Below are 15,989 nucleotides of genomic sequence, written 5' to 3'. Positions count from 1 at the left end.
CAAAGTTGGCTGTCTACATGCCAATTTCCTTCATGAGAGCAGACCTACCCCGCACCCCCTCTATAGGTGAGAGGATATGCCCAGAGCACCAAAATCAGCACCAATGTTTACCAAGTCAGCCTTACACACACAGCTCCTGGCAGGATGCCTCACACCCATTACTTTATTTACTCCAAAAAAAAAAGTCTCTACTTCCCCCATGTTAAAGAGCTGGTAATTGAGTCTCCGACAGGTTGGGGAGCTGTTTTCACAAGGAGGAGCTAAGAGATCTGAGCCTAGGACTCCCACTGAAGGCCCTTCTCTTTACGCCACAGCTCCCGCCCTGTGCTCTGCATAAAGGAGTTGCTCAATAAATGCTCCTCGCAACAGCACAAGAAGGCTCACTGGCTGGTTCACGATAAAGAGCAGGAGGAACAGAGCAAAGCATACACAGCGTGGAACAGGAGGAGAGATGCCCAGTGGAGGCTACGGGAGGGCTCGAACCGAAGGGAGACCTGTGCAGCGCTCACCTTCACGTGCCCCAGTGTAAACAAAGGCCCTGGGGCAAAACACATGTGCATCTACTCAGCACCTCTTCTCCAGTGGTGCCCACTAAACCCAGCAGGAGCGCAGAGGAAGGCAGGGAGTCAGACCTGGCTAATGTATGTGTCTGCGCAGGTGCGCACGCACGCACGCACGCGCGCACACACACACACACACACACACACAAGCACACACGCACGCACGGGAGGTGGAAGGGAGGTGGGGCGGGCGAGGATCGGGACACCACAGACTGGGCAACAACTGCTAGCGGCTCCGGACTGCAGTCAGAGGCGGGCGCCCACACGAAGCCTCCTGACCCACCAGGAGAGATCGAGTCTGCAGAAGACAACTAAGGAACAGTGTGAGGGTGAGAGGGAAGGAAGGACATGAGCTGGCCAGCCTCTCGATGGTGCAGCAAAGAAAGGATGTGGGTCCCAGTGGCCCCCAGAGACAATGAACAGGAAGGGATGGAACAGGAAAGTTTCAGGAACCCATCGTGGATGGGAAATAAAATGTCAAAGAAGACTGGGGAGCTTGTAGTAGGAGTCTCAACCAGCTCAGGGAACACACTGAGGTCGTGGCTGGTGGACTCAATTTGATGTGTCCTTGGTCACAGCCAGTGGTGAACTGGGTCCAAAACCCAGGTCTAACTCTTTCAGATGAACATTCAATTCACATCAACTCAAAGAGACAAGAAGAGAGTGGCCTGCTGCTCCAATAAATCTGCAAAACTTTGCTTGCCATTGATTTAAATTCTTGATCACGTCTCCTTCTGAGCTTAGTGTTCCAAAAACTGACCCATAGATATTTATTTCCCAAGTGCATCCAAAGCTTCAGTTGAAATCAAGCAACATTAAAATAAATTACAGAAGCCTCAATTCTTTAATTGTTTGTGTATCATCTGAGAGAGTGGCAGAAGATCATTACCAGCTCCCTGCGCAAGAGGAGCTTTGAAGCGAAAGATGAAATAACAAAGACTTGCAGACCCAACTACATAAACATTCAATTACTGACAATAAAAGAGACAAAGGCAAAAATATTAAAGCACTAATATCTAAGCAATATAAAACAGTAATCACATTTTAACGGAAAGCAGAGTAAGTCTAACAGATAAATATACAAAGGAAGCAGGCAATTTCACGCAAAAAGAAGCATTCTTGCCAGTACTGGGGCGGGGGGGAGCAAATTAAAGCAACCATAGGTGCTCTTTTAAAAGTACTAGCCAATACTACTGGTATCATGCTAAAAAACTAGAGGGACTAGATTACAATGAAGTATTTTCCAAAAGGTGTTGTGAGTAAAAATCAGTCCAATGGAATGATCCAAAAAAAAAAAAAAGAGATTAAAGTGGTCAAATAAGTTCAGGAAATGTGGCATACCCGCCTCCCCCCAGATTCCCAGCACACGGCAGTATGCACACTCTAGGCTCTGGACAACCTTGGAACTATTTATTAGTAAACAGTTAAGTGGAAAGCAAAGTTTCCCAAATCTGCTTGGCCAAAGAAGCCTCCTGGGGCACTACACCCAAAGCAATCTATGAACAAGCAGTCTATAAGACACCCTTGGGAAAATACCGGCACAGTGGTTAAATCACTAGGACTCAGCCAGCCAGCCAGCCACGCCTGGGTGCAAATCCTGGCTCCATCCCTGAACAGCTGTCCTCAAAAGCTATGGCCCTCTCATCTGCAAATGGAAAGAGCATTTGCCCTTGTGAGGTTGCTGGGGTAACCAGGAAATGCACTTGGCATGGTGACAGGCACACGGCAGCACCACGAACACAGGTGCATTTACATCCCGCTAAGGTCATGCTCCTTGGGAGCGGAGCGATCAGCGGCACAGGGACACTTACCGCTTTGGCCTGCCGTCCTTCACAACTTCCTCCTCCTCATCATCATCGCTGAACTTCAACTTCTCCGAGTAGTCCACTTCTTCATGGAGGCCTGCAACAGGAGCGCGGCCAGGGAAAGTGAGACAAAATGCGAGTCTCAGCAGTGCTAAGGTCGCCACTGGGGAGCTTCCTCCAGTCAGGAGCTGCACCAACCCAGCTGGGTAAGGCACACCACCCAGCTGCCACCACCAGAACACACACTGCGGATAAAAATGAAAGACAGGGCTTCCCTGGTGGCGCGGTGGTCGGGAATCTGCCTGCCAAGGCAGGGGACACGGGTTCGAGCCCTGGTCCGGGAAGATCCCACAGGCCACGGAGCAACTAAGCCCGTGCGCCACAACTACTGAGCCTGCGCTCTAGAGCCCGCGAGCCACAACTACTGAAGCCTGCGCGCCCGGAGCCCGTGCTCCGCAACAAGAGAAGCCACTGCAGTGAGAAGCCCGCGCACCGCAGCAAAGAGCAGCCCCCGCTCGATGCAACTAGAGAAAGCCCGCGCAGCAACGAAGACCCGACGCAGCCAAAGATAAGTAAATAAATAATTTATTTAAAAAAAAAAAAATGAAGGACAGTGCTGGCACAGGTAACAGCAAAGTAGCCTGGTTAGACTAACACCCCCCGGTTAGACTTAAGACAACAGCTCTTAAATCTAGACAAAATACTCTGCAAGTGTATTAGGAGGTGAGGAGAGTGGGCAAAAGCAGGCAGAAGCCAGCCAGGAGGCCACCCTAGCAATACAGACACCTGAACAGTGAGATTCGTGGGTGGCCGTTTTGCCCCAGGGCCCTCCCCTACCCAAGTGGCTCAGGTGGCAGAAAGTCACCATCAACTGATGAGTGGGTACACAAAACGCGGTAGAGCCATACAACGGAAGAGTATTTGGCCACTAAAAAAAGATTTTAAAAGAGTTCAGACACATGCTGCAACATGGTGATCCTTGAAAACATTATGCTAAGTGACAGAGCCAGATGTGAAAAGCCACGTATTCTACTGTGGGATTCCATGGATAGGAAACGTCCAGAACAAGCAAATCCACAGAGACAGAAGGTAGATCCACAGAGACAGAAGGGAGATGAGCGTTTGCCAAAGGGTGTGCGTGGAGGGCAGGTGGGAACTGGGAGTGACTCTGCTGATGGGTATATGGGCGTCTTCCGTGGGAGACAGAAATGCTCTGGAATCAGACAGGGAGGATGACTGCACAAACCTGTTAATATATGAAAAATATCTGAATTTTAGACTTTATAAGGGTAAATTTTACGTAATATGAAAATCTGTCAAGTGAATTATATCGTTAAAAAAAGGAGACGACGACAAAAAGCCCAATCCAATTAAAAGGCAAGTTAGATTTGACGATAAAGCAAGTGCAATTACATGCTGTTTCCCAGAGCATCACTTTATATACAAACACAAGTGGGTTAAAGGGAATGGATGGAAAATATACACCATGACAACAATAAATAATTTAAGTCAGAGCAATGATACTAACATAGGACAAAACAGACTCCAAGACAAGAAGTGTTACGAGAGATAAAAAAGGATATTTGAAAACAATATAAAGGGACAATATGTCAGAATCATAAAAATGATAAATGTGCATAACAGCTTCAAAATAAATGAAGCAAAAACTGACAGAATTAAAGGGAGAAATAGATAAACCCACAATTATAGCAGAGAGTTTAACACCTCACGTTCAGTACCTGGTAGAACTAGACAAAAATGTAAGTATATAAGATCTGAACACCACTACCAACCACCTTGACTACACTGATATTTACAGAATGTGATATCCAACTCATAGAACACACATTCTTTTCAAATGCACTTGGAATATTCACCAAGATAGGCCATATATCTTGGTCATAAAACAAGTCTTAATAAGTTGGAAAGAACTGAAGTCATACAGAATATGGTCTCTTGACTACAATGGAATTAAATGAGAACTCTAGAAAGCTCCAATTAAAACGATTGGTGAACTAGAAAACAATCAAACAATGGAGAAAACTAAGGCCAAAAGCTGTCTCTTTGTAAAGATTAATTAAACTACTAAGCCTTTAGCAGAAGTGAACAAGAAAAAGAGAAAAAATACAAATTAGCTAATTATCAGGAATGAAAAAGGGTGATACCTGTATCACTACAGACCCTACAGACATCAGAAAAAAAAAAAAAAGGAATATTATCAACAACTTTACACCACTAAGTTCAACTCAAAAGAAAGGAACAAATCCCTTGAAAATCACAACTTATGAAATACTGACACAGAAACATCGGAAATCTGAGCAGCCCTATGACTAATCAAAGAAGTTAAATTTATTATCACAAATGTCTTTAGAAAGAAAATTCCAGGGCCAATCGGTTTCACTGGCGAATTTTATCAAGCATTTATGAAAAAACTAATACCAATCTAACAGAAACTCTTTCAGAAAGTAGAGAAGGAACATTTTCCAACACATCTTATGAGCCCAGCAAAACCTGGTATCAAAACCCAAGGGCGATATTAAAAGAAAATTACAGACCAATATCTGCCATGAACACAGGCACCAAGAATCTTAAGAAACTATCAGCAAATTGAATCTAGACGTAGGTGGAATTTATTCTAGGGATGCAAGGTTGGTTAGCATTAAAAAATATATCAGGGGGACTTCCCCGGTAGTCCAGTGGTTAAGAATCCACCTTCCAATACAGGGGACGCAGGTCTGATCCCTGGTTGGGGAACTGAGATCCCACATGCCACGGGGCAACTAAGTCCGTGCGCCACAACTACTGAGCCTGTGCTCTACAGCCCGTGAGCCACAACTACTGAGCCCGTGTGCCACAACTACTGAAGCCCATGCTCTGCAACAAGAGAAGCCACCACAATGAGAAGCCCGCCCACCACAATAAAGAGTAGCCCCCACTCGCCGCCACTAGAGAAAGCCTGCGCACAGCAATGAAGACCCAACGCAGCCATAAATAAATAAATGTATTAAAAAAAATCAGCAAACTAGAAATAGAAAGGAATCTCCACAATCTGATAAAGAACATCTCCAAGAACCTTACAACTATCATCATATTTAATGGTGAAACACTAAACACTTTCTCCCTAAGATCAGGAATACAGAACTTGAATACAACATTGTACTGGAAGTACTACACTGCAATAAGGCAAGAAAAAGAAAAGGCATTTAATCTGTCCCTATTTACAGGCAACATGATGGTTTATGCAGAAAATTCTAAGAAATCAACAAGAGCTAGTAAAACTAATGAATGCATTCAGCAAACTGTCTGGTACAAGGTCCACACACAAAAATCAGCTCTATGTATGTCTATATAATAGCATCAAACACTAAAATACAAAACTTTTCTTTTTTTTTTTAAAACCAGTACCATTTACGATAGCGTCAAGAAACATAAAATACTCAGGAATAAACATAACAAAGATGTTCAAGACCTCTATACTGAAAACTATAAAACACTGCTGAGAGAAATGAAAGCCCTAATAGAGAAAGTTTCACCAAGTTACTGGACAAGAGATTCAAAATTAAGATTTCATTTATCCAGAAATAAATTCAACACAATCTTAACCACAATGCCTGCAGGCTTTTAAAATACTGACCGGTTGATTCTAAATTTACATGAGAATGAAAAGAATTTAGAATAGTCAAATAATCTTAAACATGAACAAAGCTGGAGAACTTACACCACTGAATTTAGAACTTACTATAAAGCTACAGCATGCTATTGGCATAAGGATGAATAAACAGATCAAAGGAACAAACAGGGTCCAGAAATAGACCCACATTTATACAATCAACTGATTGTTGGCAAAGGTGTCAAAGCAACTCAATAGGGAAAGAAAAGTCTTATCACAAACAGTGCAGAACAATTAGACAAACCAATTTATTAAAATGAACTCCGACCCCTATCCTACACCATATACAAATTAATACAACACGGATCACAGATCCAAAAATAAGTGTTAAAACTATAAAACATAAGGGAGTATCTTTGCCACCAAGGAGAGACAAAGATTTTTTTATAAAGGACACAAAAGTAAAAACCATAAAAAACACAAATTTGTAAGTTAAACTTCATCAAAACTGAAAACTTCTGCTCATCAAAACGCAGTGCTAAAAAATGAACAGACAAGGCAGGCAGTTGGAAAAAATATCTGTGAAATGTTAAGTCTCCAAGGACTTGTATCCGAACACACACACACACAAAGACACCAGTAGGCAAATCGACATGAAACCGTGTTTATCATCATTAGTCATCAGCAAGATGAAAGTTAAAAGCACAACGAGATACCACTACACACCCACTAGAATGGCTAAAAATAAAAAGACTCACATCAAAGTGTTGTGAGGATGCAGAGCAACTAAATTCTCAAAATCGAGGCTGGGAATGGCATCACGAACCACCATGGAAAAAGGCTTGGGTGCTTCTTATAAAACTAATCACACACCTACCCTTTAATTCAACAATTCCACTCCTAGATATTTACCCAAGAGAAATGAACATATCATTCATAATGGAACTTTTGAATGGGTAAACAAATTATAGTATTTGAACAAATGATAGTATTTGATACTATACTGAGGTATACTGAAATATACCTCCGTAATTAAAAGCAACTATCGATATACATAACATGGATGAATCTCACAAACGTCACAGGAGAAGGAAAGCTGTGGGACTCCATTCGTTTGCAGTCTGCAGTTAAGATTCATCGTAAGACAGGGAGGCCTTGGGCGAGTCTTGGACACAGTCCGGGAGGGAGACTGGCTAGGGAGGGGCTGGGTGGTGAGGAAAGTGCTCTGTATCTGACTCGGCTGTGCTACTCAAGCGTATACATCTGTCAAAACTGTAAAATTAAATGTGTGCCTTTCAACGCCGTTAAAGTTTACTTGAAAACAAACAATCCAAAAGAATTTTAAAAGAAAATAATCAGGTTGGGGGGTGGGGTTGGGTGAAGATAAGAATGCAGAATGTCCGCATTTGATGAAATGCTGAAACTCAGTGACAGGGAGCTCCCTGGGGTTCATTACACTTGTTTGTTTTAACTTTTCCATTATACAAAGTCTCTTTTCCCCCTCTAAGGTCAAGACCAAAGACAAAAGAAGACACGGCTCTGTCAGGAAGCAACTGCTCGTCTGAGTGCCAACCAATAAGGATCTCTTCAGGGCGCCGAGGCTGCTCCCCGCCCCTTGTTTCCATTGCACCTTGCCGAGGAAAACAGTGGGCTTGGTGTCAGAGGACTTCCAACCTTGGTAAGCAGAGACAGACCGCAGTCCTCCCCTCCTAAACCCGCAGCTGTGAGCCCCAGCAAACACCCCCACCCACCTGCCCAGCCGTCGTCAGCATCGGTGTCCAGGTCGTCAAGGCCCCGCAGGTTCTCCGCATTGATGATGGTGGGCCTCGGCGCCCGTTCCACCAGCTGCCTCAGCGGACGGATCGGGCGAGTCATTCCCAGCCTGTTTTCTTTTCTGATGAGAGAGAGAAGGGTAAAGATGCTGGACTCGTGTCAAGTATACATACGGAAGCAAACCCAAGTACTTTTCCAAAACTAAATCCTACACTGCAAAGGTTCATGTGTGCCCTTAATATTAAAACCGTCTCCTTTTTAAAGGACACACAGTGAACAAATACATCCTCGAAAGAAGTTCTGCTTCGTTCTGCAGTTTTATATGCTCAGGCTAATGTCTAGGGTAGCAGCAATAAACACATGCCAAATCTTCACCTGCCAGGAACCTGAAATCTCTTGTCCTGCCCCAGCCTTCTCACACTCCCTGGGTCTTGAGCTGGTTTCTCTGAGGTCTCCAGAAGACTAAGCACTTTCATATGTAAGCCCACTATCTTGTCCAGTATCACCAACCAGGCTAATTTCTACATACGTGACTATAATGCAATAACCTTACCCGTCTTGGTCATTCATCTGGAACTGTCTAAAAGGAACACGGGGTTCAAGACGGAGCTGGGGAAGGGGAAAAGATCCTCGTTCCACTGTACCCTGGTTCTCTGATGACTGTGGCGAACACATCTGAAACATAACATCAATGAACAGGGTTTTCTGGTAATGACCCAGATTCTAAGTTCCACTTGCATTAAAATTTGTTTTGGAAAATGGAAAATGGGAAAAAGAAACAGGAAAGTCTTGGGGTTTTCCAATTAATCCTATCAATCACCATCTCCCCCATTTCTTTCCTGCTGTCAGTATGCAAATCTGGGGACCTGTGCCTTGGGGAATATACCTGCCTCTCCTTCTTCTAAAGAGCTAAGGCTAAGATAACATCCACATCACCAGGGAAAGAAGCCAGAGGCCCTTAAGATTTGAAAAGAAGGAGAGAAAATGCAAAAGTAATGGAAGCCTCCAAAGTAGGGTATCAGGGCAAAGAAACTGGGAGGGAGAACCCAAGGTGGACATTCAACCACGTGAAGTAGGTTCTGCTGGACATGAACAATCGGACCTCATGGGGAAAAAAATGCACACTCCGGAGACTTACAAAAGCAGGAAGCATGTCATGGTAGGTAGGTGGGTGGTATACATTCCCCATGAACTGTGAAGCCCCTTTTCGGACAGGCTGAGCCGGGCGGAGAGAGGGGTCCTTAGAATCGCTGGTACATGACGAGGAGGGGGCTCCGTCTCCCGCACTCGAGTTCCTGCTGCCCAGCTCAGTTGGGGAGGCGCTCAGAGACGTGGCAGAAATTATGTTTCGCCCACCGCCCTCCCTCCAGCTTGTCACATCTGGAAATTGAAAGGGGGCAAAAGGGGAGAGGAAAGAGGAGGGGGAGGAGGGATTGTATGAGGTTCTGAAGGTCAAGGGACCCCCCTCACTCACCAAAAAATTTTTAAAAAATAAAAAAAACAAAAGTGAAGAATCGAGTCGACTGGTCAAGTCTGTCAGGGAAGGTGGGGGGCAGACACCTGGCCAATGAATATGAACTTGCTGAGGGAGTCTGACTGTCAGAGAAACACAAAATAAGGTCCACTCAGAGAGAAGGCAAGTGTCAACGAGACGTGGTCTTCATCGACTCTCAGAAACTACACAACCTCAGACCTGACACTCCAAAGAAACCAAGACGGCCCCAGTGAAAGCAGCCTTGGGTCATTTCTTCCACAATCATGCTGACCCCAACAAGACCAGCACTGTGCTCAGCACTGGACTGGACTTCAGAACCAGAGAGAGTTCCGGACACGTGTTCTAGCTCCATTCAGCAGTGGCACCTCTAGTCAGAGACTCCCCAGCTGTGAAGTAAAGCAGAGCTGCTCTCCCCTCTCCGAGAGGGGGCTGGAAGGGTCTGGGGCCCTACCCACCGGGCCTCACCCCACCTGCTTTGGCAGCGGCCTGTGGGGCCCTCCCACAGGTCACAGATTGAAACCTGCCAACCCTCTGTGACCATCTTTTTAAGACGAGGCTTTCCACTGCAAATGTAGCAAAGCCTGGTGGAATTCAGAGGCCAACGAGGAATCAGACGAGCCAAAAAGACTCCTCTTTCCAGTCAACTTGTAGTTAGGAGTTGAAACAGGTCCCTGAGTACCTGACCCCTAAGAAAATGGAACCCAGGACCGGAGCCACAAGGTCACAGACTGCTCCCAGCTCTTCAGGTGCCTCATGCGTGATCTTGGCCAAGCCCTGGTCACCCCTCAGGCCATCTGCTTCTTCATCTTCTCAAACGAGGAGATGGGAGTGATCCCAGAAGCTGCTTCTACTTCTAAACGGTTATAATCCTATAGCAGCTCATCTTAGTTAATCCCAGAAAGTTAGAGTTCCTGGCCTAAGGAATTTGATTATGTATTTGGAGCAGCCAAAATACCCCAGCATAGGCCGCTGAAAAGGCCGTATGTTTTATGAGAGCTGCACGGTGATTGTTTCATTTATAGGATATCTGTTCTCGCTTTGGGATACCTTGGGGATTAATCAAAACAAGCAGATAAAAGTCTCTCATATTTCAAAACCTGATCAACTCCCCCCCCAAGGGCTACTTCAGAATCCGTGATTAGAACAGATGGAAAATCCCATTCCTAAACAACACCTTGAATACTAACCACCCAAGACCACGAAGAAAAAAATAGTACCAGTGAGAATTGCTACACAATCCTGCTGACCCCTTGGCCAGATCCCAGATGAGGGGTCGTGGAGGCTAGTGCTGGGCCGGCTACTCAACCAGGGGAACGTGTTAAAAAAAAAAAAACAGATTCTAATTTGGCTGGGGATGGGCGAGGGTTGGAAATCAAGACTTTTTAACAAACGCCCCAAGTGATTCTGACAGGATTCAGCCAAGTTTGGGAGCCGCTGGTTAGAAAACAAGCTCCTGAGTCGGGAATCAAGTTAACTGACCCTTGGTCTGTCTGTCCTCGCCGTGACCACCCAGGCACAGCAGAACTAACATCTGATGCCTGCTGGGAAGGCGGACAGGCCTGGCCTGACCCAAAGGACAAGAAAGGAGGAGCGACCTCCAGCCCAGCCCAGGGAATAAGTCCAGCAGACGCATGGATCAGGTGCAGGATCAACGGGCGTGCTTTCCAGCCAGGGAGCCTGGCTCCTCGAGAAACGGCATGCTTCTACGAGGGCAGAAAGACAAGGGGAAATTCTGCTGTTCCCGTGGGTGCCCAGACAGGGGCTGCAGTTCACTTACTCTGAGGGCGGAGGCTTGGTCCTGGCCCATACGACAGATCTAAGACGCCCTTTTCTTTGCCAGCCTTGTCCTGCCCTCCAGCTGCTTTCAGCGTCGGAAATTCCTCGGGAGAGAAGGATAACAGTCGGCTTGAGGCCCTTAAACCTGTCAAGAGAGTTGGGAAGACGTGCGGAGCAGTGAGATGGGCATCAACAGCTCTCTGCTTAACAACGGCACACGCTGGCAGCCACGCTGCCCTGAAGGGAGCTCCTTCCTGGGGCGCCGTCTGCGCTGGCCTTCTGTGCCCGCAGAGTGGCACTAGGGTTCCCTGACAAAGGGAGGCTGCCCGCAGACCGCACCAGGTCCCTCGCCAGCCACCCTGCAGGAGCTGGTCACAAAGGGCAGGGGGTAAGGTATGGCAGCGGTTCCAGCCCAGATCCTTCCCTCCCACTCCTGGAAGAAGGCAGTAAGGTCCTTCCAGTGGCCCTGGGGGGCGGATAAGCACGGTCTTTGGTGAAATCAGCCCAGTGAAGCCAACTGCTTTTGGGTGGAGGTAATGCCCTGGCCCCCAACGCCTCCACCCTAGATTTACACCCTCACCCTAGATTTATGCCTCTTCGTCTGTCCACTCCAGTTGACTATTTTCTACAGAGATCCTCAAGCCCTACAAGACCAAACATTTCACTCTTGCGATCTGGGAACAACTTCTTTGTTCTTTCATTCGTTCCCCTACACTATGAACTCTGCAGAGAAGAAGCCTTTTCTTAACTTTGTTCCAATCACTCACAGCACTTAGCACCGGGAACCTGCAATCGTCTTTTCAATGAATAGATAATAATAAACGATGCATTTTAGGGTCTAGAGTGGGATTTGGTCCCTCTCCTGGAATACACAGCGCATGTCCAGCACCACACAAACTTAATAACAGCAACATCACACAGTAAAATGTCCAACTGTGACATGCTTTGATCCCTAGACAATACAGCCAAATCTGTCCCTAGGTATTACTGATCTGAGGACCTGCTAACTCAGGCAGACTTTGCCGGAAAGATGCAGCAGGGATTAGTGCAGATGCACAAGGCGGTGATTCATCCACCATCCCACTTAGTAAAAAGGTCCAGGGTCAAATGAACATGCCGGGGGGATAACTGGACACATTATTAACCAATGATTAACCTGAGAGATAATCGCCAAGTGTCGCAAAGGAGCACTACTGCTCACATAGTTGCTTCATTATGTTAAAAGGTCATTGGCAAGAATGAAATACGAAAGTCTTGCTTTTAAAATATGGTAGAGGGACTTCCCTGGCGGTTCAGTGGTTAAGACCCCGCGCTTCCACTGTAGGGGGAGCGGGTTCCATCCCTGGTCGGGGAACTAAGATCCTGCATGCCGTGCAGCGCGGCCAAAAGAAAAGAAAAAAAGGAGATAATTTGAAGTTAAAAAACAACAGCAACAACAACAGCAAACGCCTAGTACTTTTTTTTCTGCCTCAACAGTCATGAAGGTATTATTCTAATCATGAATTAAACTTACCCTCCACAGATAAAAAAGATAAAGTGAAGAACTCAAAATCTCAAACCAAAGTAGTAGTATTCCTAAGGTTTGAACACCCTGTAATGTTCACCCACCAATCCCTCCTACCATCTGTTCTCTGCCATGAGAAACTGAGGCAGTGAAATCAGGGGCTTCTCTGAGGCCCCAGATGGAGCCGCCGGTGGTGCTCTGGCAGCAGAGCCCACGAGCCATGTGCCTCTGGCCTCTGCCTGAGGCCACACAAGCAGGCCTCCTGGGCCTGATCCAAGTGAAACAGACCAAACGACCACCTTCTACATGGAGAGAGTCTGTCAACTCAGGAAGAACCCTTCTGAGTTCCAAAGAGTCATGAAAATGTTTGTGGGCCACACCCCCAAATCCCACAGCCCTGGTGGCATCGCGGGCTTGTGACCCCGGCATAGGAGGGGAACCAGAAGCCGGGTTCCCGCCCCGGCCCCACCTGGTCGGCACGTGTCTGTTCTCTCCTCTTGGGCTACTGGGCTCTGCCGTCTCCCAGACGAGCTATCACATGTTTACAGAGTATTTTACTGTGTTTTAGGATTATTTTCTAAATCAAGTTTTCTTTTGATAGGTAATACAATCAAAAGGTTCAAAGGTAAAAAGCCTTAAAAGAGCATAAAAAAAAAAAAATAAATAAAAATAAAAAAAAAAAAAAAAAAAAAAAAAAAAAAAAAAAAAGAGCATAAACAGAAGCCTACCTCCTACCCTCGTGCCCCATCTGCCTACTTCAAACACCCTCACAAAACAGGTAGTCTTCTGTTTCGTTCCTTCTCTCCCTTCCTCTTATGTTTCCTTCCAGAGATTTTTTTTTAATGCGCATACAACATTTTTAGAAGCGTACTTTCCCTCTCCCCAGTTGTTTGCACAAATGGTAATATACTCTGCGTACTATTCCACACTTTTTTTCACTGAAGAATATGTCCTGGAGATCTTGCCAGATCGGTAGAAAACTGCTTTTTTCCCTTACAGCCAAGTAGTATTTCATTAAAGTACCATCCTTTGACGCACATTTCAAGGGACTGTGTCCAACCTTTTGCTATTACAACGTTGCAATGAATAATCTCGTGCATGTCATTTCACACAGCTGTAAGTATCATCTACAGGGTGATTTCCTCCAAGTGGAACCTCCAGGTCAAAGGGTATTCGTGCTGGTGTGTGACGGGCAGTGCCAATTTACACTAGTTTTTTTTAATCTCTGTAAGTTCTTGTTAGATTAAAATGAATATTCCATTTACTTAAGGAAATTGCAACCTTATGGAAATGAAGGCTATAGAAAGCAAAGAACCACTGTTAACAGTCCAGTGAATCATCTCCGTCATGCCTCCGTGAAGACCTTGCTTCCCGTCTGCAGTGCCTTGTTGCATCCCCGCCCCACCTGGCCCCGCTCACCCTCCAGGCTGGGGCAGCCAGCTGAGCTCCCCCTGCCCTTTCTCCTCTAGGCGAGCTGCGGCTCCAAAGCCCCCGGCACACCTTCGGGCTGAGGAAGGGGTGGGCCTTCAACCGCACAGCGACCGGAGGCTAGAGGGGCCCGTCCTTGGGGCATCGGAGTGGCAGGGGTGTGTGGGGAAGGTGGCACACGGAGCTGGTTTTCTACTCTAAGCCATAAAACGTAAAGTCTGGCCAGGCCTTGGCCAGCAGGGATACGCAGAAGACAGAGGGCAGTGCCGGGACAGGAGCCAAGGGTAAAAAAGGCAGCCCGTGCTGGTTTACAGGAAAAAAAGCAACTGCGGTGTAGCCACTCACACCACCGTCCCTCTCCATCCAGCTTGGGGCGCCGCCCAGCGTGCTCTGCACAGTGTGCTAGAAATACGCACGCCTACGCTGGGAAACCAGGAGTTCATGTAGAAGAATCTGGGTTTTTGGCTCCTCTCAAGAACACCCGTGGACCCTGGGCCCACATTCTCAAAGGGCTCCAGATGCTGGAGGGGAGCCAGATTTCCCTCTGCCCCAGCGCCCCTCAGCCATGCCACTCGGGGGCCGCTCTGCTCTGGGCCTGCCTTGGAGCCATTTCAGTCTGTTGCTCGGCATTCACTTAAAACTCGGGATGCTTTCCCCTTCCACTCACCCCACAACGGCTGTGCAGAACCACTGCAGCCGTCTGAGTCCCTGTGTCAGGCGGGACACCAATGGTAACAAATACCACGCAACCTCCGCATGCTCTGGTGTCACTGCCCAAAAGCAAGCAGTTCCCGAGGCTGCTGATGTGCAAACCCAGGTACAAAACCAGTGCCCCGCAGGCAACACCTCCTCCCTGGGGCCGACGAGGGAGCCCAGGGCCAGCGCCCGGTCTCTCCGCACACCTTGGGAGGGCTGTCCTTAGCAATAATGTTCAGTGAAACCAAAGAGCTGACGTGCTCTGCAGAATCAGCACTTCCACCGCCGGGGCAAAGGCAGTAACTCGCTCTGGGAGGAGAGTCCACAAAGCTGCAAGCCGAAGACTGCCTGGACAGAACTGGAGCATCCCAGAAAAGGCACACCTCCCTCCCACCCGCCCACCGCCACGCCACACACACACTTACCACCTTCGTGTCCTGCTGGCTTTCCATTCAGCTGTGCCCATGACTTTGGTCCACCTGGCGCTGAATTTGTATTCTGAAAGAAGGAAGACAATGAGAACAGGGTCTGCGGTCCACTCCCTGAGCGAGTCAGAACAAGGTGCCCTCGGACCCTCACCTGAGGTCCAGACCCTACACTGATGTACCCACCACCACCAGCGGGGTAAGGTCCAACCACGCGGGCTTTCCACGCAGCCTCCCACTCGGGCAACAGTCCAGGGTCAGGACCCACGGCCACATGACAGACGAGGGGCAGGCCGGAGGGCGAGCGGCCAGCTCAGGGTCCCACGGCAGAGCCAGCGGTGCGCTCGGAACATGCTGCCAGGCTGCCCCTCATGCCCACGCAGAGCTACTCTGTCTTGCTCCAGGGACAAGACCAAACCCCAATTCTAGTGTGTCTGAAAAACTGGGTGGCGCCGCTAACAGAACACGCGCGCGGGAAGGCTCACGTGCCTGACGAGTCGCTGGCCAGGCGGCAGCACCACTTTCCACAATCACTGCCGTGCCACAAGGCACCACTCCCCAGGTGCGCGGCCTTCCGCCTCCACTCATCTGGGCTTGCCCGGCTCGGCTCACCTCTGCTGAAAGCTCACCGCACGCCAGGCACGGTGCTAGGCACACCTGGGTCACTTGGGTTAGACACTCAGCTAGCGAGGCGGGACCAGGACTTGTCCCCACCCTGCCCACGCCCAAAGCCCCTTCAGGTCCCCAACCACTGAACTCAGCTGTCTTCCCAACAACATGCTACTTAACAACCGAAGGTAAAGATACACAAATCCAAGCTGATGCAGCATGACGTTCCATCACTTACTGGACTAGATCCTGGATAAACAGTTACCCCTTCCCATCCTCCCCCTGCCTCTTCCGCCACACACACTCAA

General features: G+C 47.7%; 1 protein-coding gene across 4 annotated transcripts in view; it reads right to left on the bottom strand.

Annotated features, from left to right (window-relative positions):
- Positions 1-15,989, bottom strand: part of PRRC2B (proline rich coiled-coil 2B) — a 58,621-nt gene that overhangs the window by 36,976 nt on the left and 5,656 nt on the right. For all 4 annotated transcript variants that reach the window (XM_033858885.2, XM_033858886.2, XM_073805664.1 and 1 more), the window contains exons 4-9: positions 15,073-15,145; positions 11,021-11,164; positions 8,887-9,128; positions 8,302-8,423; positions 7,727-7,869; positions 2,372-2,462 (exon numbers count right to left, since the gene is read on the bottom strand). In XM_033858885.2, the coding sequence (XP_033714776.1) occupies positions 2,372-2,462; positions 7,727-7,869; positions 8,302-8,423; positions 8,887-9,128; positions 11,021-11,164; positions 15,073-15,145 (815 nt within the window). The remainder of the gene's footprint in view (positions 1-2,371; positions 2,463-7,726; positions 7,870-8,301; positions 8,424-8,886; positions 9,129-11,020; positions 11,165-15,072; positions 15,146-15,989) is intronic.

Source organism: Tursiops truncatus, chromosome 6, assembly GCF_011762595.2.
Source record: "Tursiops truncatus isolate mTurTru1 chromosome 6, mTurTru1.mat.Y, whole genome shotgun sequence".
NCBI lineage: Eukaryota > Metazoa > Chordata > Mammalia > Artiodactyla > Delphinidae > Tursiops > Tursiops truncatus.
This window is presented reverse-complemented; position numbering and strand designations above follow the sequence as displayed.